Source organism: Lynx rufus, unplaced genomic scaffold, assembly GCF_022079265.1.
Source record: "Lynx rufus isolate CCGP_SWC_20201006 ecotype Redwood Valley unplaced genomic scaffold, mLynRuf1.p SCAF_23, whole genome shotgun sequence".
In the NCBI taxonomy this organism is placed as follows: Eukaryota; Metazoa; Chordata; class Mammalia; order Carnivora; family Felidae; genus Lynx; species Lynx rufus.
The window spans coordinates 6,542,298-6,566,352 of record NW_025814838.1 but is presented as its reverse complement, the minus strand read 5'-3'; the positions used below and the strand labels follow the sequence as shown (position 1 = coordinate 6,566,352).

Genomic DNA, 24,055 nt, shown 5'->3' with positions numbered 1-24,055 from the left:
GGTCGTAGGGTATATAACTACGCATTTTTGATGGATTATTTGATGAACATCCGTCTCGCCCGCTTGTGGCTTGTAATAAAGGTAGCAGATATGTTGGGCACTTAGTCTGGCCAGGCACTGGATGCATCACCTAGTTTCACTGTCTTAGCAACTCTGTACATTAGGTACAATTATGCCCATTTTATAGATGGGGGTACCTAAGGAGTCAAGAGTGTAAGTAACTTGTTCACCAGGCTAGAAATTCCCAGATGGCAGAAACCCTGTTTGTTTTGCTCATCAATGAGTCCAGAGGGACTAATTCAGTACCTGGCATACAGTAGGCTTTCAATAAATGCTTTTTAGTTAGTCAGATGGGTGGATGATAGAGAGCAGGAAGGGAAGGAGGAAAAGAGGGGAGAGGGAGGGGTGGGAGAAAGGGAAGGCAGCAGAGAGGAGGGTGGGGAGGGAGGGCTGGGGTGTGCAGCCCTGTCCTCTGCCTGTGTCCAATGCCCACACTCCAGCCACGACTGGGACAGCCCAGGACGCAGGACCGGTGTTGCACCTGGCTTTCCGCTGTGTCTCTGCAGGTGCCACAATGCACATAAAGAAGTACCTGCTGAAGTGCCTGCACCGGCTGCAGAAGGGCCCCGGCTACACGTACAAGGAGCTGCTGGTGTGGTACTGTAACAACACTAACACCCACGGCCCCAAGCGCATTATCTGCGAGGGGCCCAAGAAGAAGGCCATGTGGTTCCTGATCACGCTGCTCTTCACCTCCCTCGTCTGCTGGGAGTGGGGCGTCTTCATCAAGACCTACCTGAGCTGGGAGGTCAGCGTCTCCCTCTCCATCGGCTTCAAGACCATGGACTTCCCCGCCGTCACCATCTGCAACGCCAGCCCCTTCCAGTAGGTGGTCCCTGAAGCTCACCGCTGGCTCTCCCTCCCTTCTTCCTCCCCGCCTCTCCCTCCCTCTCCCCCCTCCCTTCCTGTCTCCCCCTCCCTCCCACCCTCTCTCTCTCTCCTTCCTTCCCTGTTTCTTGCCCTTGCCCCCGCTCCCCACCCTCTTTTCTCCTTTCTTTCTTTCCCTCTTTGCTTCATCCCTTTGCAGCAAGTAGATTTCAAAATTCTTGAACTTCCTAGGCTTTTTTTTTTTTTTTTTTAATGTTTACTTATTTTTGAGAGAGAGAGACAGGGGTAGAGAGAGAAGGAGACACAGAATCCGAAGCAGGCTCCAGGCTCCAAGCTGTCAGCACAGAGACCAACTTGGGGCTCGAACCCACGAACCGTGAGATCATGACCTGAGCCGAAGTGGGATGCTTAACCGACTGAGCCACCCAGGCGCCTCCATGAACTTCCCAGGCTTAAAGAGAACCTGGCTGGGTCAGTCGGTGGAGCATGCAACTCTTGATCTTGAGGTTGTGAGTTTGAGTCCCACATTGGGTGTAGAGATTACTGAATAATAAAATCTTTAAAGAGAACCTAAGAAGTACTTGGTGGCTGCTGCCTTCAAGGCCCGCCAGTGCCCGGTATTGATTCAGTACATGGTTACTGAGCGCCTGCCGTGTGCCCTGGGCTGTTCCAGGCACTAAGAACACATCGGTGAATAAAACAAAGTCCTTGCCCTCCTCACAGCCTACCAGAGGAAACAGACATTCATCTTTTTCTCCCTAAATACTGAATTAATTATCATTGTGATGATAAAAAAATATATATGGCAACGGTACATCAAGTGCTTATGAATCGCCAGGCAGTATGTGGAGTGATGTTTTGGTTAACTTGTGTAATTCTCACCCACACAACCACCCTAAGGGTGGGTACTGCCATACTCGCTTGATTTATAGGTCAGGAAATGGAGATTCAGAGAGGTAAGGGAACTTGCCCAGAGACACACAGCAAACAACGGTGGGATTTGGACCCAGGTCTTATGTGACCCCAGAGGTGCCACTGTTTATCCACTTGATGGCAAGGCCTATGGAAGGGACACCCAGAGGGACCTGACCTAGTCAGGGTCAAGGAGGGGCAGGGCCAGTCAGAGAAGAATACCCCCCTCCCCCCCAGGAATGAGTAGAAGGTAGCTGGGGGGAGGAAAAGAGTACTCCAAGTGGAGGGCACAGGTAGAGGGCCTGGGGTGAGACAGAGCCTGGAATTGACGGAAGGGCCGGCACGGCTGAGCCACAGAGAACATTCTTGTCCAAAAGAAGGTACTGAAAGGGAATTCCTACTTCCCTTCTTTCGAGTAGTAGGGCTCCTGCCTGCCGGGTGGATCCCTAGGGCTACTCAGGAGAACCTGAAATAATCCTTGTAACACCACCACCCCGTCCAGGCACTATTCCGGGTGCTTTGTGTCACTTCATTGAATCCTCCCGACAGCCCTCCAGGGTAAATATTTTAATCCTCCCCCCCCCCCCCATTTTGTAGAAGAGAAGACAGAGTCTCAGAGATGTTAGGTTGTCCAAGGTCACACTGATATTAAGTGGCACGTCGGGATTCGAACCCAGACCTCATGCAGTAACCCACCACACTCGACTGCAGCTGTGGACATGTAGGCTGTAAGAGCAGCCCCCCTCCCCACAGCCCACCAGCCTCCCAGCTCCCCCTCTTCCTGTGTACACACAGGTGGCTGGTGTGATGGTCAGGGGACAAGAGGTGTCAGCTCTGGCTACTGTACTCCTTTGTACCGGGACGTGGGCCTGTGGCCAGGGTTTAACACTCACCCCTGCGGGATGTCCTCGAGCCAGAGCTCACACACACTGCCCTGGTGACCACACTGTGGGGCAGGGGCTTGGATAAATCGGGTCCAGAGCGGCCGGTGGGGACACTCCGTGGCATGGACCATTTCCAATATGGGAGCCTCTGGGGGCTGAGAGAAGGTACTGGAGCCCAGCCCCCGAGTCCCATCCACCTTCTCCTTCTGGACATTGACTCCTGTTCCCACAGTCTCCAATGGAGAATTAGGACCTCAGGATCACAGACCTGCCCTTCCTCTCTGCATTTTTGGTCCCATCCTGGGAGGGAGATAACAGAACCCCTGTGCCCAAACAGCATGCCCACTGCACCAAATCCGGGATCCGGTCCCAGCTCTGCGCCCCCCCCCACCAGTGGGAGGGGCTCGGGAAATCACAGCGACTCCCGGGGCTTCCTGATCCTTACATGGGGACTATCACAGAATTGTGGGGAAGATTATACATAAAGTAAGACATCAGAAGCACCCGGCACATGGGAAGCAATCGCTAACCATGAGCTGTTATGAGTCTTCCTCTTTAGAACGTGAACTTCATAAGGAAAGAGACCCCGGCTGTTGTGTTTGCTATTGTATCCTCTGTGCTTTGCAGTGTCTGGTACACGGTAGGTGCTCATGAACTGCTTGGTGAATGTATAAGTGAGCAGGTGGATGGAAGGAGGCGTGGACGCCCGGGTGGGCGGATAGAGAGGCAGGGGCTTGGGCAGACACGTGGTGACAGCCACGCTGGCGTAAGGGTGGGTCCCAGACCGCCGTGGCTCTCTGCCTCACCGCTGCCCTTGCCCCCCTGACCGGCCCCCTCCCCACCCAGGTATTCCAAAGTCAAGCATCTGCTGAAGGATCTGGACGAACTAATGGAAGCGGTCCTGGAGAGGATCCTGGCACCCGAGCAGAGCTATGGCAACGCTTCTAAGGCTCTGAACTCCACCATCTGGAACTACACACCGCTGGTCCTTATCGACGAGCAGAACCCCCATCACCCAGTGGTCCTTGACCTCTTTGGAGACAACCACAATGGCTCGGCACCAGGAAGGACCTGCACTGCGCAGGCGTGCAAAGTGGCCATGAGACTAGTAAGTGGGCCCCAGGCACACATCAAGCAATGGACCCTACACAGTGAGGCTGATGGGAGTTTCTTTCCTTTAATAGCCCGGGTCTTGCTGGGGGAAAGGCAAGCTGGAAGTCAGTGCCTATTTTGTATATTCGCCAATGCTTTTTTCAAAATAGAAATAAATTGCTGGTATGTTAGTCAAGACACTGTTGGATGCCAGTGACCCAGCTCAAACTAGCTTAAGCAAAACATGGAATTCACTGGCTCATATACTAAGAAGTCCAGGGGGAGACTGGATTCAGGTATGGCTGGATCCAGGCATTTAAATGCTGTCTTCAGAACTCTGCCTCTCCCCATTTTTGTGCAGCTTTTCTCCCAGTTGATTTCACTCTCTGGCAGGCTTTCTCCATGCAGAGGGGCTTGGCAAAGCCAGACATACACCCCATTAGCTCAGCACTTTCCCCAGAAACAGAACTCCTCTTTCCCAGTAGCCCCAGAAAAGTCCTGGGACCCACTCATCAGGTCACGTGCTCACCCTTAAACCAATCACTGTGGGCTGGAGAATGGGCTGTCATGATTGGTCAATGCTGGGTCATGTGCCCTGAAACTGGCCTGATGTCTGCCTCTATCACATGGACTGAGTGAGCAGGAAAGGGTGGTTTCCTGAAGGAGAAATAAGGTCTTACTATCAAAAGATAAGGGCATAAATATTGGGCAGGTGAAAACCCCAGAGCTGTGTAGTATAGTCAGCTGCCCAAGTGTACCTGTCCTGCGCTGGGACGCTGGGATGCCGTCAGGTGTGCCCACCTCAAGGGTCCCTGTCTGTGCCTCTAACTCTAGGGAGCTCCCTACCTGTACAAATCCCTGGTCCCCACTCCTGAACAATCTGATCAGGCAGCTCCGGGTCCAGGCCTAGGAATCTGTATTGTTAACAGGCTCCCTGGTGATGCTGATGGTTGGCGCCCCAGGCTGTGGCCAAACACTCCCCAAAAGGAGGCCCCCGACCCCCACCGGATCAGGGCTCCGCACACGTCTCCACAGCGCCCGCTCTGACCCGGTGCCCCGCCATTGTTTGGCGCAGTCACCGGGCTTCCTGTGTGCGTTTCCTCATCTGTGAGGCAGGCTTGCTCCTGCTGGCTGCACCAGCTCTCGGGGCCAGGCTCTGTGTGCGCGTGTAGTGGGGATCCTGTGCGCACGCGCGGTGCTCTGGTCCGCGTGTGCGCTTGTAGAGATCCTGTGCGCGCTCGCGGTGCTGCGGTCTGCGTGTGCACGCGTAATGGGGATACATCTGCTACTTCATGATGACGGGTAGGCTTGCTGTACAAATCAAATAGGGTGATAGATCCTGCGACAGAGTGACTGTCTCCCAGAGAGACAAGGAGACCTCCAGGAATGGGCCTGAGGACAGTGGCCCTGGGGAGGGCCATCTCAGAATGCAGAGAAGCTCCTCCCGGCCTGGCTTCCAGAAGGAAGGCCCACAATGAGGGTTGGTGGAGGCAGAGTGGCTGAGGCCAGAGTGCTGGGGCCAAGTCCGTGACCTGGACCTCGTGGTGGGGCCCCTGCACTCTTCCCAGGGCTGGGGCTGAGATTCCCTCACCTGCTATGAAGGGGAGGGAGCCTTGAGTCCTCTGTGGTCCATGTGGCTTCCAGGGAGCTGCCCCGGGAAGTCTGGGACGAGGCCAGAAAAGGAGTCAGGGAAGTGGAGGGTCCGAGCGTGTCTGTCTATGTTCCTCATGAGCATGAAAGCAGGGAGACAGTTTGGATATGTTTGTGTGTGTGTGTGTGTGTGTGTGTGTGTGTGTGTGTGTGTGGTCGGGACCATGACATCACGTGGCTGCGGAGGTCAGGAAGTGGATGTCCGTCTGTGTGTCCATGTGCACGTGTGTATTCGGTCATGTACAAGGCCACACATAGGGGCGGCCGGCGCCTGCGTGGGAGTCCCTGTGACCGCTCAACTGTGTGTGCGGGGACAGCCCCTGAACATCGTGAGCACCATGGAAACACATTCCCCACTGGCCCAACGCCCAGGTGCGGCCAGGGGAGGGGCAGCTGGCAAAACCCTTGCCCTTGGGGCAGTGGCTGGGGCCTGCCGCAGTCCCCGCGCCCACAAGAACCCCTCTCGGCCTCTGCAGTGCAGCCTCAACGGGACCGTGTGCACTTTCCGGAACTTCACCAGCGCCACCCGGGCCGTGACAGAGTGGTACCTCCTGCAGGCCACCAACATCTTCTCGCAGGTGCCAAACCAGGAGTTGGTGGAGATGGGCTACCCTGCCGAGCGGCTGATCCTGGCGTGCTTGTTTGGGCCGGAGCCATGCAGCTACAGGTGAGAGGCACCCCAAGCCTGCCCGGGCCTGCTCGCGGCCACAGCCCGGCCACCGACCAGCCACCTGCACCAGTTTTCTGTGCCTCAGTGTCTCTGGTCGTATTTTCCAGAGACAGAGCCTGAGATAGGGATGCGTCGAAGGCCCCTGACGTGCTGACGGAATGGTGTTAGGACGTGTCTGTAAGGAAAGCGGGATGAACTGAGTGAGGCTGCTGTCTCAGGTGACGCGTAGGCCTGGTCCCCGGGCATCTGGAGCATGGACCACACCACAGGGTGCTCCTCCCTCACTTGAGGGGCCAGACTTTTGTCCCTGGCGCATCCGTCCCTCACGGGCCATGGGCCCCCCCAGGAGGATGCGGGGGTCCCCAAACTTCCCTGGAGAGGGGGCAGCTGTGAGCTGGGTGTTGTTAGCGTCCAACATCCAGCGGCCGAGGGTTCTGGACCGTCACCGGGCATCTGCTGCCCTCAGTTTTGTCATCTCGGACCGCCCACCTCCCAGGCTGCCCAGGAGGGTAGCAGAGTTGGCTCAGGTCTGTGCTTAGAACGGGGCCCTGGGAGTGTTTGCTGTCCCAGGCTCTTCCCTGACAGCCCCCAAGGTTGAGAGGATGGCAGAGTGAGAATAACGTTCACCCCAAAAGCCTGCGGCTCTTCCAGTGGTCCTCAGATCCCCGCCTCCTCTGCCGCCCCTGCGTCCCATGAGTGCTGGGTCTTTTTTTTTTTAATCTTTATTTTTGAGAGAGAGACAGAGTGTGAGTGGGGGAGGGACAGAAAGAGAAGGAGACACAGAATCGGAAGCAGGCTCCAGGCTCTGAGCTGTCAGCACAGAGCCCGACACGGGGCTCGGACTCACGAACCGTGAGATCATGAACGGAGACAAAGTCAGACGCCTAACTGACTGAGCCACCCAGGCGCCCCTGCTGGGTCTTGTTTGTCTGGGGCTTCGTGGTCTCATACCTCGGGCTTCGGGAGAAGTCCACGGAGTCCTGCCGCTTCTCACGAGTGACAGGCTTCCGGCGTCACCCCTGGGCTCAGGCACAGCCCCCTCAAGCCGTGAGCCTTCAGGAAGCTCTATTGAGAATGTGCTGAACGCTGTGGGACCCTCTGTCCCCTAGACGCACAGGGGCAGGCATTTTGCAGGCAAACATCAAGGAATCCGGGGCCCCCCGAGCTGGCGAGCTGCACACCTGGCCACAGGTGTGAACTGGAAAAGCGTGGCCCTCAGGTGGAAAAATACAGGACGTGTCCTGCCCTCGGCGGCCACTCGGCTGGCAGGTCGCGGGCTAGATTTTGACCCCTCGCTCTCAGCCAGCGGCCTTTGCTCAGGGCACCCCTGGCCAGCTGCTCCTGGCAGCTCCCCCATAAGGCTGCAAGTGCCCAGGTCACCAGTGTCACATCCACGCACTCACCTTCACCCTCTCAGCTGGAGAGGGATGTAAAACCGTGACTTCAAGTACGTGACCCCTCGGCTCAGTGAGAATAGCCCTGGCTGGTGTGTGAGGTGGGCAAGCAGGGTCCGTGAGGGTCTGTTGGGATCTACTACAGGTTCCTGATGCCCGACGTGTGCTCTTCTGCCGTTGAGCGGGATCCCAGTGTCAGGAGATACGCATTCGCGTGGCTTTGGGGCAGGCAAAACACCCAGCGTTGGCCACACAACTTCTGTGGTGTGGCTGTGGCTGGGGAGTGACTCTAGTGAAGGGGTCAAGGCTGGGCAGTGTGGTTAGACCACTGGGTGCAAATCCTTGCTGTCTGACAAGCTGTGTGACTTTAAACAAGTTGAACCTTGATGGGCCTCTGTTTTCCTCCTCTGTAAAATGGGGTAATGACATGCCCACTCTGCGGGGTTATTTTGGGTAGTAAATGAGTTAATATGCTGACGGCAGTGTTGGCCTCAATAAATAATAGTTGTTACTGTCATTAAACCCACATTTGACAGGGAACTCATTATCCAATAATAATGCTAACATTTATTGAGCCCTTCTGATGTGTCAGGTGCTATTCTTAGCATATCACATGTATAAAATTCATTTAACCATGGCCACAGGCCCGTGAGAAAGGTACTGTTGTGTCAGCCCATTTTCTGTGATGCAACCGAGGCCCAGAGAGGTTAAGCGACGCCTCTGAGGCCACACAGCCGTTGAGAGGCAGAGATGGCAGTCTGGGTCACCCCGCCTGTCAGAAAACCAGATAGTCTTCCCTCCCTGCCCCCTTCTCCCAAGCCTGTTATTTGTCACCTGCCTTCCTGAGTCAGCCTCAGACGTGGTGCCAGAGGACACGTGCCTCTCTCTGCCCTCCCAACGCTGCGCTCCAAACACCATGGCCTCTGCTTCCTCGCTCCTTCTGACCCTGTCCTTTCTCTCTCGAATGTGGCAAATGGTCAAGAAGCAGCAGCTGCAATTAGGAAAATATGAGCCACATCTGGACCCTGATGCCAAAGTGCCTCGATTTGAATGCTAGCTCTGGGTGCTGTTGGGCACGCTACTTTGCCTCTCTGGGCCTCAGTTTTCTCATCTGGAAAATGGGGAGAGTGAAATAGCCTTATAGGGGATTAAATGATGTAAAGTGCTTAGAACAGTACCTCCCACATAGTAAATAATATATGAGCACTTTTTTAAAGTCAACTTTTTAGTGTGGAATAATCTTAGGTTTACAGAAATGTTGCAAAGAGAGTGTATCCGGTTGGTTCCCTTGTACCCCTCCCCGGTCCCCCCCCCCCCCGTTGTTGACATCTTCTGTCACCACGGTGATTTGTCAAAACTAAGAAACTAATATTGGCATATTGCTATTAACTAAATTTGACACGTTCTTGAGGATTCAGCAGTGTTTCCTGGTGACCTTTCCCTGTTCCGGGATTCCATCCGGGAGACCCCATTTCGTGCAGAAACCCTGTCACGGTTTTTCGGGCTTCTTTGTTTGGGTTGACCATGACAGTTTCAGAGTACTGGGCAGGTGTTTTAGGGCAAGTCCTTGACTTGGGTGTACACAGATCAGACGGGTTTGGGGGGAAGAAGAGCACAAGGCGAGCGACCCCCTCGTCACTTGGTATCCTGGGCGGGGTGGGGAACACGTCAGCCACATGACACCACCCGTGATGTTGACCTTCCTCACTTGGTTAAGCTATGGGTGCCACGCTCCCCCGTCGTCAGGTGACCACTTCCCTTCCCAGGCCCTGTGTGGAAGCAAGTCGCTAAGTTGAGGTCACCTTCTGGGGGCAGGGGGGTGGCAGGCAGCTCCTGGTCCCCTGGAGAGGAGAATGTAGACTCTTTGGAAGTCTTTCTGTGGGGGAGACTTCTCTCTTCCCCACGTGTTTGTTTATTCAGTCATTTCTACTGGTATGGGCTTGTGTGTATTGGGGTTGTAACCCAATACCACATTATTTATTTTCTTACTCAAATTCTTCCAGCTTTGGCCAGTAGCAGCTCCTTGTGTTGGCTCCTGTGTCTTTTTGACACGTCCCCATCACTCTTTTTTTTTTTCTTTAGTACTTCCTTACTTTCTAGCACCTCAAGATGTCCCAAGCCCTAGAATCAGCCATTTCTCTGGGGAGCCCTGGTTCCTTTTATTGGGCAATGGCATCTAGAAGCCAGGACCTAGGCATATATAAGCATCATCGTCATCACTGCTCCATCTAGCTCGCTAGCTTCTGCCCTCGGGAGCCCTTCCTGACCTCTGCCATACAGCACCACTGTTCATCTTCCTGCCGGGGACGCTCTGTGTCTCCGTCCTTTCTGGGGGTTTGCTGGTCACCGTCTACACGCCTGGCACCTGTCCCAAGAAGGTTTTTTTTGGCGGGAGGGGGGGAATGCCTGGCTCCGGAGCAAGAGTGGGCCAGCACTGGGAGAAGCCTCTCCAGGTAAAGGGCGTTGGCGACAAGCAAATAGTTGGCGCCTACGGTGAGGCCGAGAGCACGACCCTGGGCAGAAGGGGATCCGACCGCGCCCTGCGTTGCAGATGTCGGAGACCGTTTCTTGGGAACACTGTGTCCCCACACCCTGGGGCGGGGTCTCTCCCTCCAGAACAGCGCCCAGCTTTAGCCAGTTTGCCCTGCTGTGTTCCTCCTGTGGCCACAGCCCTGATCCTACACCGACGCAGGCTCCGTGATGCCCGCCCAAAGCCATTTCTCCCCCCAGGGCCTTTGCCTATGCTGTGCCCCCTGTGTGATGTGCCCTTTCTCCTCTCTAGCCCCTACCTCTTAGTCATCCTTAAAAGTCTCAGCTCAGGCCTCGCCTCCTCCAAGAACCCTTCCATGATCCTCATCCCTACACACACCCCAGCGAGAATTAGGTGTCACTCCTCTATGCTTATCTCTGCTGATACCCTTATCACATATTATAATTTACCCAACAAATATTTACTAAGTGTCTGTCTACCGTGGGCCAGCCTCTGAGCAGTAGGAGCGGCCTGCTTTTGTTGAGTATTTCCAGATGCTCGGCATCCAGCCCTCGCCTTAGTCCTCTTGGGTGGGTGCTATTATAATCCTGGCGTTACAGGTGAGGAAGGTGAGGCACAGGGAAAGCTCACCAGCTACTCAGTGACAGAGCCAAAATTTGAATTCAGGCAGGCTGGCTCCCAGGCCTGGGGTGTTAGCCTCTGAATGCTTTCTCCCTCAAGACAGACAGCTGCCCTCCCTGGGCTTACCTTCTAATGCAGGAGACAGCGGATAAGCAAGCAGTTAAATAAAGATCATTTCAGATTTTGACGCGTGCTAGCAGGGAATAAAAAGTAGAAATGATCAAGCACCCGGGCAGGGAAGTGACTTTGCACAGGGAGTGCAGGGGGAGCCTCAGAGATGGAGAGAAGTGGACAGGGCCAGAGGCACATTCTGGAAGGACAGCGTCGACAGGACGCTGCTGAGTTCCCCCCACCACTCCGCATCCCCAGCCACACGGTGACCTTCCAGGGCTGGACTCTTGTTCACCTCAGGTGTCCTCAGCCCAGTACCTGCCTCAGTAAACACTTGTTGGATGAAGAAATGTGGTTTCTTCCCGATTTCCCTTTCACGGTCGAGAACACCGAAGCTCAGAGGTTGAGAAAGCAGCTCAAATCTGTCCGCCAAGGTCAGCTCCCAGCTTGGATTTCCCAGCCTGCCCCGGACCCACCTCGTTCTGCCAGCACAGAGGGTGAGGCCAGAGGTGGAGGAAATGGCTTCCTAATCTGAACACAGGGGCAAATATCAGCTGACCTCATGGGGTTATTTTGAGGATCGAATGGGAGAAGGTACACAGAAATGTGCAACACGGGGCTGGCCCCTGCAAGGTTTGCATCGTCTGTGTTTCAAAATACAGGGCTTAGAAGACAATGCTCCATTTCTGTTGCTGTTTCTGCGCTCAGCACCCTTCCTTCCTGTTTTTAATAAAGTGAGAAAAACATGGGCACATGGGTGGTTCAGTTGGTTGAGCATCCAACTCTTGATTCTGGCTCAGGTCATGATCCCAGGGTCATGGGATCTAGTCCCATGTTGGGTTCCACGCTCAGTGTGCAGCCTGCTTGGGATTCTCTTCCTCTCTCCCTCTGCCCCTTTCCCCTGAGCTCGCTCTCTCTCTCTCTCTCTCTCTCAAATTAAAAAAAGGGGGGGGGGCACCTGGGTGGCTCAGTTAAGCATCTAACTTCAGCTCAGGTCATGATCTTGCAGTTTGTGAGTTTGGGCCCCGCATCGGGCTCTGTGCTGACAGCTCAGAACCTGGAGCCTGCTTTGGATTCTGTGTCTCCCTCTCTCTCTGCCCCTTCCCCACTCGTTCTCTCCCTCTCTCACTCTCAAAATAAACATTAAAAAAAAAAGAAAAAAGAATTAGATAAAATAAGAAAAACAAAATAAAAAACACACAAAGACATTTTTAAAGTGATTCCTTATGGGGACCTGAGGATATACCTACAGACAGAATAGAGTATGATGACCTCACAAGGAAGCCGGAGCCCGTGGCCACAACTCACTTCCCTTCCCATCCATTTTGCAGCAAAGCCTAGACTCCAGGGTCTTTCAGCTGTAAATAGTTCAGAACATAACTGCAAAAGAGAAAGACTTAAAAAAAAAATCAAACCATAATACCATTATCCCACCTGAAAAAATTAACAATAATTCCTCAACACCATCAACTGCCCAATCATCTTCATGCTCATGTCATTTATACCTTTTTGCCTGTTTGCTTGTGTGAATCAGGATATAACTAAAGGCAGCATGTTGTGATTGTGACCCAAGTCTGTAAAATTTCTATTAATCTAGAGCCTGTGTCCCTTCTCCTCTCTCGAAGTGCGTTTGTTGAAGAAACTGGGTTGTTTATCCTGTTTCATTCCCCAAGGTCTGGATTTTGCAGGTTGACTTGCTGTGGTGACTTTGAACCTGTTCCTCTGTCTCCAGTATTTCTCATAAATGGTGGTTAGAGACAGATGCATGGTCCTGTTTGGGGCTGATTTTTAGTTATTTATTTTTAACTTCATTTATTTATTTTTGGAGAGAGAGGTGGGGGGGGGGCAGAGAGAGAGGGAGAGAGAGAGAATCCCAAGCAGGCTCTGCACTGTCGGCACAGAGCCCCAGTGTGGGGCCCAAACGCACAAACTGTGAGATCATGACCTGAGCCAAAACCAAGCGTCAGACGCTTAACTGACTGAGCCACCCAGGTGCCCCTGATTTTTACTTTTTATTCGCAAGGCCACCTCCTCGGCAGCCTGTGCTCTTCCCTCAGGAGACACACAGCATTGGCCCACCAGGGTGCACTGCCCAAAGCCATTCATTCGTCAGGGTTGTGAAATGATCTTCTCATTATATCACTGCCTCTTCAAACCAGAACTGTTTTAACAGCTATATTACAAGGAGAAAAAAAAAAAAAGCTGGAGGGAGCCATAGATTAGAAGAAACTTGAAAGACATATCAACCAGTCACCTTAACCTCATTTGCATCCCAGTTTAAACAAATAAATTGTAAAAATTGACATTGAAGAGACAATTGAATTTTGAACTGAATATTTAATCTTAAGGGATTTTTGTTGGTTATGTTTAACATGGTAATAGCCGTATTTTCAAGAGAGTTCTCACTTTCCAAGCTACATCTGGAAATGTTTACAGATAATATCATGATGTCTGAGATTTGCTTGAAAATAATATGGAAAGGAGGTGGGGTGGGGCGGGTAGAGATGAAGCATTAGTGGCCATGTGGTGATGATTCTGGAAGCTGGCGGTGGGTTTTGTCTCGACCTTTTTGTGTGTGTTTGAAATGTTCCATATCCGAAAAAGTCTTTTTATAACTGAATTCTTTTTTTTAATCTTATTTTTTATTTTTTAAAATTTACATCCAAATTAGTTAGCATATAGTGCAACAATGATTTCAGGAGTAGATTCCTTGGTGCCCCTGACCCATTTAGCCCATCCCCCCTCCCACAACCCTCCAGCAACACTGTTTGTTCTCTATGTTTAAGGGTCTGTTCTGTTTTGTCCCCCTCCCTGTTTTTACATTACTTTTGTTTCCCTTCCCTTATGTTCATCTGTTTTGTCTCAAAGTCCTCATATGAGTGAAGTCATATGATTTTTGTCTTCCTCTAATTTCACTTACCATAATAACCTCCAGTTCCATCCACGTAGTTGCAAATGGCAAGATTTCATTCTTTTTGATTGCTGAGTATACTCCATTGTATATATATACCACGTCTTCTTTATCCACTCATCCATCGATGGACATTTGGGCTCTTTCCATACTTTGGCTATTGTTGATAGTGCTACCATAAACATGGGGGTGCATGTGTCCCTTCAAAACAGCACACCTGTATACCTTGGATAAATGCCTAGTAGCACAATTTCTGGGTCATAGGGTAGTTCTGTTTTTAATTTTTTGAGGAACCTGCATACTGTTTTCCAGAGTGGCTGCACCAGTTTGCATTGCTACCAACACTGCAAAAGAGACCCTCTTTCTCCGCATCCTCGCCAACATCCGTTGTTGCCTGAGTTGTTACTGTTAGCCATTCTGACAGGTGTGAGGTGGTATCTCATGGTGGTTTTGATTTGTATCTCCCTGATGGTGAGTGATTCTAACTGAATTCTTTTGAAACTGCATTATACCGTTGCTACTGCCGCGAGCATCTTTATGGAAACATTTGTTGTTATTGTTAACTTATTTCCTTAAACCTTTCCAGGACATCAGAGAGGACCCTGTATAGGGTTCCACATGCCTCATTGTAAAGCCTTCTCTTTCCCCGGCCTCTGTTTGGCCCTCTCCCGACTCACCCCCTCTCTGACCCACCATCTCAGCCACCTTTCTCTCTATGTGAGTTCTCGGCTTGCCCAGCCCACCTGTCGGATCCTCCCAGCTCCGCTCTGCCAGGCCCCAGACCACAGACACTCAGGGAGGCACCTGCTGGGTGGGCCCTGATCTCTAGCTGATGGTGTTTCTTTCAGGAACTTCACGTCCATCTTCCACCCTGATTATGGCAACTGTTATATCTTCAACTGGGGCATGACGGAGAAGGCGCTCCCTTCAGCCAACCCCGGAGCTGAGTTTGGTGAGTCTTGGTTCATCCTGGGGTCAGAGCCATGGGGCTTTAAATCCCCACCACGTGGGGCTAAAAGACCAAACAAAGGACCATCAGCTGTCGAGGGTCAGGGCCTGGATTAGACAGGAGGCAGCACAGGGAAGGGCAACCTGTTCGGTGGGTGGGGAGCCATTCCCTTGTCCACACAAAATGAACAAACCTTTTTAAAAATTTTAAAGAGAAAGGAAGAGTTTCATTCGAGCCCACGTTAGGACAGCTGCCTGGGATACACGGTCTTGACAAGGAAGGGAGTGCACCGGGAAAGGAAGTTTGGTGCAGGGTTATATATGTTTTTTACATCAACAGTTACAAACCATCATGATGAAGAACGTTCCAGAAAGTTACAGACTTTATCTTATGTTTTTAGTATCTGCAAGACTGTATGACTTTAATCTTATGGGAACCAGGGAGGGTTTTTTTTTTTTCTTTATATTTGGAATGCTCCTTTTTGGTTATTTGTTTTAACAAAGTAGATGTACAATGTGTGCTGGGGCCAGAAATAGAGCCTGAGGTTTTGGTGGAGTCATTTTGACCCTGGTAAATGTTAAAGTACAGCCTCCCTGGGAGCCTGAAAGCAGGGCGAGGTATGTTAAAAGTTGAAAATTTCCTTTATCACCTTCAACTTCTGTAAACACCTGGGGTGGAGACTGGGGTTCCCATTTTGCTGATCAGCAAGGTGAGGATTCAGAAGCAGTACAGCACAGGCAGGGGTCAGGAACTCAGGCTCCCGTGCGCGAGTGAAAACTCCCTACCGCTGACCCCCCAGGTAATCCTGAGATCCAGACTGAACTTCTGGAAGCCTTGGTCTCCCCAGAGACAGTATATGGTAGCATCATAGAGCATATTGTGTATAGCTCGTGGAATCACTGTGACATAATGCAGCCACCTGCTCAGTACTGCGCCAGGCAAATGCAAAATGCTCAGTACATGCCGGATATTCTTGGAAGGTTTAAATTAACTTGTCCAAGAGCACACAGTTAACATGTTGCAGAGCCCATACTCTTACTTAGCCTCATTGCTAAACCAAGTTCTTGAACAAGACAGAGAGAGGGTGAAGGATTAATGGAAGCAGGGGAAGGGGAAGTGATCGATGACAGAGGCCACTGCATTGGTCCGTCTCTGGGGAAAGACTCACGGTGGCCTCAGGATGGCTTCGGCATTCCGGCTGTGAGCCAGGCACAGGTGGGAGCGATCCTTCCTCCCATGAGCTTCTGACCTCCCCAGACTCCAAGAGGCAGGCTGTCATTCTAACTATCAGGGCTGTTGGTCAAAAGGGGTACAGGGGGCTACGGACCTCCCTTCAACCAGCCATTATGTCCCTGAAATCTCTGTGCATCACAGAGGTACCGGTCAGCTCACTTCACGGCAGACGATTGAGACCAAGGAGCTCAGCTGCCTGTGTTAGAACCCCAACAATTCCCCTTTCTCGCTGGGTGACCCTGGACAAGTCTCTTCACCTCTCTGTGCCTTGGTTTCCTCACCTATAAAATGCGAATAAGAATAGCAGCTTTGCTTTTGTGAACACCAGTGAGATCGTGTATAATAAGGTACTTGGGCCCAGCACTTGGCACATAGCAAGTGCTCGATAAATACTAGCCTGTTGTCCTACCCACCCAGCATAGTCTTATGGTGCATAACATTGGGGGCTGGTCTCTGTGCACAAGAAGGGAACCGTCGAATGGGGAAGGAAGACCGACAATAAAAGAATCATGTAAGGGAGGCACATACTTGGGAGGAAAGTTCCAGAGCTAGAAGAGCAAATAACAAAGACCCTGAGACCTTGTCTTGGTAGTCAGGGAAGGCTTCTGGAGGAAGTGACTCAGGCTGAGATCCGAAGGAAGAGCAGGAGGATCTTGGAGGGTTAAGGTAGGGACATAATTCCAGAGTAAGGGAACAGTGTTCTTGAGGCATTTGTAATGGCCCAGCAGCAGGCAGGAGCATGGAGGCCAAGAGGGACTTAATGAAGGGAATGAGGACTCATGTGATTTGAGGTGGGCTGGTGCTGCGCTGTACCCCTGGATCTACCTGCCACGTGGAAAAGAGATCATGGGGGTAGAGGGGAGACATGGTGGCTTGGGCTAGAACGGGGGCCTTAGAGAAGGCAAGGAGTCTCATTTTTGCAAGGCGGAGCCAGTTTCCTGGATGGGCCCTGGAGGTCCCCTGGGCTCTGGGGCTGGGGGCTTGGATAAGTGGCTGATGGGTCTCCCTTCAGCCTCGGGGAGCGAGTTCAGGCAGCCCTCGGCCCCACCTTCCCACAGGCCTGAAGCTGATCCTGGACATAGGCCAGGACGACTATGTGCCCTTCCTCACGTCCACGGCCGGCGCCCGGCTGATGCTTCATGAGCAGAAGTCATACCCCTTCATCAAAGACGAGGGCATCTACGCCATGTCCGGGACGGAGACATCCATCGGGGTGCTGGTGGTACGGCCGCAGCCGAGGGGAACCGAAGGTGGAACCCTACCTGCCCAGGGCTGAGCTGGCCCTCCCTCATGGCCGGCCCATTCCTGCCTTATCTTCTGGCTGGAACCCCCCTTCCCCCTGCCACCAGGATGGCCATGCTGTGGGGGAAGACGGGCATCATCTGGCACCTACTGGGGCCTATGGCTTCCCATCCCCTTTTGGCATCCCCACAGACCCCCATGGGAGGGAGGTACAAAGGGGGCCTCCTAGGGGTGACCGGGGCCTCCAGGAGCAAACTTTATGGACACAGGACAAGCTGGAGCGCAAGGGAGAGCCCTACAGCCAGTGCACCATGAACGGCTCCGACGTCCCTGTGCGAAACCTTTACAGCGACTACAACACCACCTATTCCATCCAGGTAAGAAGCCCTCACGGGCCTCGGTACCTAGAGCTGGTCCACGTCTACCAGGCCCAGGGCCTCGGGGCTCCGGGGGAGCTGGGCCCGGCAAGGCCAGCTCTGCTGGATTTTTGTAGGTGACCGCTGGGTAGTTTGGCAGGTTTGGTGGCCCTTGGGGCTGTGGAGCCGGTCCATTCCCTGGGTGCTCTCCGGGGCCCAGGGCTGGCCACTGCTCATCTCCCCTCAGCAGGTATGCCCTTTGGGGGTGCCCAGAACACGGGGATCTCACTCTGGGGTCTCTAAGAAGAACCCTTGTGTGGGAGAGAATGCTGTGCTAAGGGCTCGCATGTATTGCCTCATCATTTGATCCTTTCAACACCCCACGGGGCAAGAATAGCACTTATTATATATATAACATTTATTTGTTCTAAGTATTAATATACGAAGAGTAGCAGGCTTATCGTGTGCTAGGCAGGCACTGTTCCAAGTGCTTTACACACACTAATTCATTTAATCCTCACAACAATGCTGAGATGGAGGTAAAATGATTAGGAATGAGGAAGCTGGGATTTACAGGCCCCAGTGCAAACGCCTCATCAGTTTACCCTCTTTGTATCCGGCCTCAATTCCCCTCGCTGCAGCTGGGGCTTCCCTTTCGCCCTGACCTCCAGGGTCAGCCCGGGAGGCCTGTCCTGAGACCCAGCCCCAGTGGATCTGGGACAGTCCGAACCTCTGCACGAGTGACAGAAGTGACCGCTCAATGACACCTCTCCCCCAGCCCAGGCTGCCTTTGCAGATAAGGAAACTGAGGCATAACTGGGGGGCAGCGTAGTGCCTGCCTCTGTGCCTAAGAGCCCTGAGCATGGCGTGCACTTCCCTTTTGTCTAGGTTACTGGAAATCTAGTGCCCCCTGTGCCCACCCTCCGGCCCACCCTGCCTGGCTGACCTGTCCACCCCACACTCTGACCTGGCCAGTTTGGCCACCTTTTTTTTTTTTTTTTAATTTTTTTTTTTAACCTTTATTTATTTTTGAGACAGAGAGAGACAGAGCATGAACGGGGGAGGGTCAGAGAGAGAGGGAGACACAGAATCTGAAACAGGCTCCAGGCTCTGAACAGTCAGCACAGAGCCTGACGCGGGGCTCGAACTCATGGACCACGAGATCACGACCTGAGCCGAAGTCGGACGCCCAACCGACTGAGCCACCCAGGCGCCCCCAGTTTGGCCACCTTCTATCTGGAGGGGCTTCGGTCTGCAGTGAGGAACTTGGGGGAACCTTCTGAGCTTCTGAAGGGATAGACAGACGGGCAGCACAGGGAGATGGGAAGCATAGAGACGGAGGCCATGGAGGTATCCATCAGGCCCGGTCTTAGAGACCTCATTCTAGAAAAACCTCACCTCTTGCTTTGTCTGGTGCAGCAGCCTCACTGGCCAGAGACCTTGGCAAAGACCCAGGCCCTGGTCAGGCGCTCTGCCTGCACCGCCCCATTCCCCACCCCCAGCCTCTGTCACGGGGTCCAGAGAGGACTCCTACTAATCTCCAGGTGAGACAGTGAGGTCTGGAAGAATGGGAGACCCTTGCCCATAGTCAGAGCCCCTCATGTGACCCCTCTAGCCCCTCACCTCCTGTGCTTCTCCCGGCTGTGCTTGCAGGGAGGCCACAGCCCTGTCAGGAAGAACACGATAGGACAGGATGTGTGCTTGGTTGGGAAGGGGCAGGCCGGGGAGCAGCAGGAGCACACAACGGGGGTGGGGGCAGGTTCCGTGGCTGGTGGGGCAGAGGCGAGGAGAGCAGGGGAGAGCCCGAGAGAGCGAGGGTTGGCACCAGGGGTCCTCCACACGCAGACAAGCGGAGACACGTAACAGCCACCTCTGTTCCCCGCCCAGCGCTGGGCCCTCCTCACCTTAGCCCACAGTTGTGACTGCAGGACACATAGCTGCCTCCACGTGTGGGGGAACCAGGTCACGGTGACCTGAAACCCCAGCAGTATTTGGAATGAGCCACCCCTCCCCGTGCCGTGTGTGGGGCACCAGCTTTGATAGGCGGCAGGGCCGTCCTCAGACAGCTGGGTCTGGCGTGAGCCCCTCTGCAGGTACCGAGGACCAGCGACAGGGAAGGACAGCCACGCCCAGACTGCGGGGTCAGCAGTCGTAGCTCTTCAGCCGGAAGGACCCCTCCCCTGGCTCCCGGGCCCCCCGGGGCCGGGTGGGGACATCACAGCCACATCCATGTCCCCCCTCTCCCACCGCTGCAGGCCTGTATCCGCTCCTGCTTCCAAGACCACATGATCCGGAACTGCAGCTGTGGGCACTACCTGTACCCCCTGCCCCGTGGGCAGAGATACTGCAACAACCGGGAGTTCCCCGACTGGGGTGAGTGGGGGGGCCCCCACCTGCCAGGGCTCTGATCACATGGCCGGGGTGTGGTCTTCACAGTCCGCAGCCCCCCTCCCCACCCACCCTTGGGCCCCACTCCGTCCTGGTGCATACGTGTACCACGTGGACACCCACGCATGCATGAGCCCTGTGGGCAGCTGCTGGCGAGCACACGTGTGTGTTTACATTTTCACATGCATGCGGGAGAGGGCTCGGGGGCACTCGTGCCTGGGTTGCTTCCGTGTTTGCATCTGTGCACGCTGGTTTGCATGCCCACACGTGTGTGTGCACTCGCTCATGCACCCACAAGGCCACGTGTACCAGCCTCAGCATGTGTGTCCGTGTCTGTGTGGGCTCGCCGGGCATCTCTGTGGGGTGTTGGGTGGGAGGGGAGGCCGAGGTGGCCTCCAAGGGTTTCAGGGGCCCTGGTGGCCTGGAGTCCAAACATGATGGATGTTGTCAGCGGCAGAGCGAGTCCCACCACCTCTAAAACCAACAACGTATGTAGACAAGAGGGGAAAACTATCCCTTCCAGCCACCCATCCCTTCATGCATGACCCTGTGAGCACCGCCCAGCCCGGAATGGGCATGACAAGCAGAGGAAAGCCACTCTGCTCCTGCTGAGCCGAGTCTGGGATGTCTGGGGGAGGCTCCCCACCCCGGGGCCAGGCTGGGGCAAAACTGGCTGGACACGAGGGGCAGGGTGGGAAGGGGTGACCCTCCACAGAGACGACTTCCCCTCCCGTCTAGAGACAGGCCTGGGGTGGCCATGGCCAGGAGGGTAGGGGGCAGCCCCAGGCTCAGAGGAGGGGAGGAAAACGTCTAGAAACCCCCACTCTAAGTCTCTTACCTCCCACCCACCCTGCTCAGCCTATTGTTACTCACACCTGCGCATGAGCGTGGCCCAGAGGGAGACCTGCATCAACATGTGCAAGGAGTCCTGCAAGTGAGTGTGGGTGCTGGGGGTGGGGGGGGGACTGCAGGGTGGGGGCACAGTGCTGGCAGGGACATCAACAGGGCTGCCTTCTCTCTTCCAGTGACACCCAGTACAAGATGACTATCTCCATGGCTGACTGGCCTTCAGAGGCTTCCGAGGTGAGATGGTGGAGTGGTCAAGCTCCTGGCCGCCCACCTTTGGGCTAGGGACAGGTCTGGGCATAGGCCTGCGGGCTGTTTGTCCCTCCGCTAATGTTTCCCCAAAGCGCTGTGCTGGGGACACGGCAGTGAACGAGACAGGAATGGTCCTTTGCTCTTATGGAGCTTACATTCTGGTGGGAGAGAGAGAATGTACAGAAGTTAGATCATTTCACAGTGTGGTAAGGGTGGGAAACAGGATGACTGGAGAGTAACCAGGGGAAACCGCTTTAGACAGAGCGGTCAGGGAAGATCTCCCTGCAAAGGTAACATTTGAGTTAACGCAGGAGGATGGGCTGAGCCAGCCTGGGCAGGGCTGGGGAGGAGGATCCTGGAAGAGCAACAGCAAATTCGAGGGCCAGAGGTGGGAAAGAGCTGGCGCAGGATGGCGGGGCCTCTGGGGGAAGACCAGAGACTAGAGTGCCTTCTCCCCATAGCAGCAGCCACAGTGCGCACTATTACCTTCCTCCTCCCAGCGCCAACACATGGTCCCGGGGGCTTCGGGAAGCTACAGGGCTGTGGTCTGCCTCCCCCCATCTCCCCAAATCACAGGGCCCATGTTTGGGAGGGGATGCTGCAGGTGCCATTTTTTTCAGTTGCCTTCTTGGATTCCAGGATTGGATTTTCCATGTCTTGTCTCAGGAGCGGGACCAAAGCACTAATATCACCTTGAGCAGGTGAGCTTAGAGTCTTAGGGGCTGGGGAATGCAGAAAATGGAAGGAACCAGAACCTCAGGGGAGGGGTTTGGATGTATGGCAGATATTCAGACACCTTCTCACACTGGTCAGATCCAGGAGAAAGCCTGAAGAAGGAGGCACTGGAAATGAGAGAGAGGCCAGCCAATGGGACTCAGAGTCTGCCACTTCCCAAAGGCGAGCCTATTTCTCCATATGTCACCTGTTCATTTGCCCTTTCACCCATCTGTCCATCCACCCATTCCTCCATTATTCATCCATCCTTCCATTCTTCTACCCATGCACCTGTCCATCTACCCATTCACCCATCCATCCCATCCATCCATCCTTCCAGATTTCCACTTATCCATCTATCCACTCACCTATCCACCCCCCTTCTACCCATTACCCATTCAACAACCCATCCATCCGTCCATCCATCCATCTACTTATCTGTCCATCCATCCACCCAGCCACCCATCTATCCATCCACCCATTCAACCATCTGTCCATCCATCCACCCACCCATCCACCCATTCACTCATCATCCATCCATCCACTTATATGTCCATCTGTCCATCCATCCACCCATCATCCACCCACCCACCCACCCATCTATCCATTCATCCGTCCACCCCATGCGTCCATCCATCCACCCATCCTTCATCCCTCTCATCTTCCTCCCATCCATCTATCCACTCACCCATGTACCTATTCATCCCATTATCCCCTCATCCATCCACCACTTATCCTCAATCCACTCTTCCATCTTTCCATCTATCAAATACAAATGCAAATTGAGCACAGGAAAGACACAGGTCATACTCTCAGGGAGTTCCAGTCTAGAGGACAGAAATATGCCAGCAGGGCTTCTGGTGATGAGAGTCTACACAATACCCTTCCTTTGGGAGCACAGCAGGGAAGGAGCTCTCTGCCTGGGAGATAAGGGAGGTCTGTAGAGGGAGGTGACACTTGGGCTAACTCTCCAAGAAGGAGCAGGAGCTGTTAAGTAAGAGACAAAGATGTCTAGGCAGAAGCCTGGAGGTACAAGAGAGCATAGCTTTTCTGAGCAGTATCAGGTGTAAAGGGGAAGCCCACTCAAGCAACTTTCTGTGCCCTGGGTCCCCTGAGGAAGGAGCAAGGCTTAGGACTCTATGGAGAGGCTGTGTATGGGCCGGGCGCCCCGGGGGTGGGGGAGGGGAGCTCAGAGCCAGTCTGGGGGCCCACAGGAGTGATGCTGGGCAGAGATGTTCTTTGTGGCCCAAGGCCCACATGGGCCAGGAAGGGCAGCACTTTGGGCTTCTGCTTGGACCTCACCACTCATGGCAGTGGACATGTGAGAAGCTCAAGCCAGAGGACTGGGGCCTCCCGGCTGCCTGTCCTGTGAGTGTGCGTGTGTCAGTGTGTCTTGGGGAGGGGGCACGAGCCCTTCTTGCTGCTCCTACAGGAAGGGAATCGTCAAGCTCAACATCTACTTCCAAGAATTCAACTATCGCACCATTGAGGAGTCAGCAGCCAATAACGTGAGTCTGGGGGCTCCTGACACCCCAGCCCTGCCGCCTCTGCACCCTGTGGGTGGGGAGGGTCCCGAGACCAACAGGGGAATTAGGAGTGTCCCTAAAGGAGTCACAAGAAGTTTCCCCGGGGCTGAGATGGTCACCCCGTCCCCCTTCCCGGCCGAGGGCCCACCTCACAGGAACCTGGGAGGCGGGGCAGGGCTCAAGGCAGGAATTTGTGGCCTGACCCCCAGCCCTGCCAGCCCCTCAGCCCCCTGCTCTCCACAGATCGTCTGGCTGCTCTCCAACCTGGGCGGCCAGTTTGGCTTCTGGATGGGGGGCTCAGTGCTGTGCCTCATCGAGTTTGGAGAGATCCTCATCGACTTCGTGTGGATCACCATCATCAAGCTGGTGGCCTTCGCCAAGAGCCTGCGGCAAAGGCGGGCCCAGGCTTGCTATGCCGGCCCGCCGCCCACTGTGGCTGAGCTGGTGGAGGCTCACACCAACTTCAGCTTCGAGCCCGACGTGGCCGGGCCGGGCCCCGACCCTGGGACCTATCCTGATGAGCAGACCCTGCCCATCCCGGGCACCCCACCCCCCAACTATGACTCCCTCCGTCTGCAACCACTGGATATCATCGAGTCGGACAGTGAGGGCGATGCCGTCTAGACCCAGGGAACCCAGAAGTCAGATCCGAGAAGCTGAGATCACTGCCCAAGACTTCACTTTGTGGTGCTCTCCCCAGTGGAAGACGATGGGTTTCCGGGGCCAGAGTCTGTGTCCCTCTACAGAGAGACCAGCAGCTCCTGGCCTGTCCCAAGCCGAGGGCTGTGTGGGGTCACGGTGCTGGTACAGATATGGGAAATGTGTACTCATTTGGTTCCTGCCCGTACCTCCAACCTGGCCTGATCCTTGGCTGGGACATCCCCAGCCAGGCTCCAGAGACCCTAGAGCACCCTCCCCTGCAGGC

General features: G+C 54.2%; 1 protein-coding gene across 1 annotated transcript; it reads left to right on the top strand.

The window, feature by feature from the left end:
* The first annotated feature begins 574 nt into the window (after positions 1-574).
* Positions 575-23,796, top strand: SCNN1B (sodium channel epithelial 1 subunit beta). Its single transcript, XM_047087789.1, has 12 exons — positions 575-885; positions 3,531-3,792; positions 5,903-6,093; positions 14,473-14,576; positions 16,865-17,028; positions 17,318-17,425; positions 19,660-19,777; positions 20,651-20,726; positions 20,818-20,875; positions 21,530-21,591; positions 23,037-23,112; positions 23,374-23,796. Exons 1-12 carry the CDS (start codon positions 575-577, stop codon positions 23,752-23,754), a joined length of 1,911 nt encoding a protein of 636 aa, XP_046943745.1. The 3' UTR covers positions 23,755-23,796.
* The last annotated feature ends 259 nt before the right edge of the window (positions 23,797-24,055 follow it).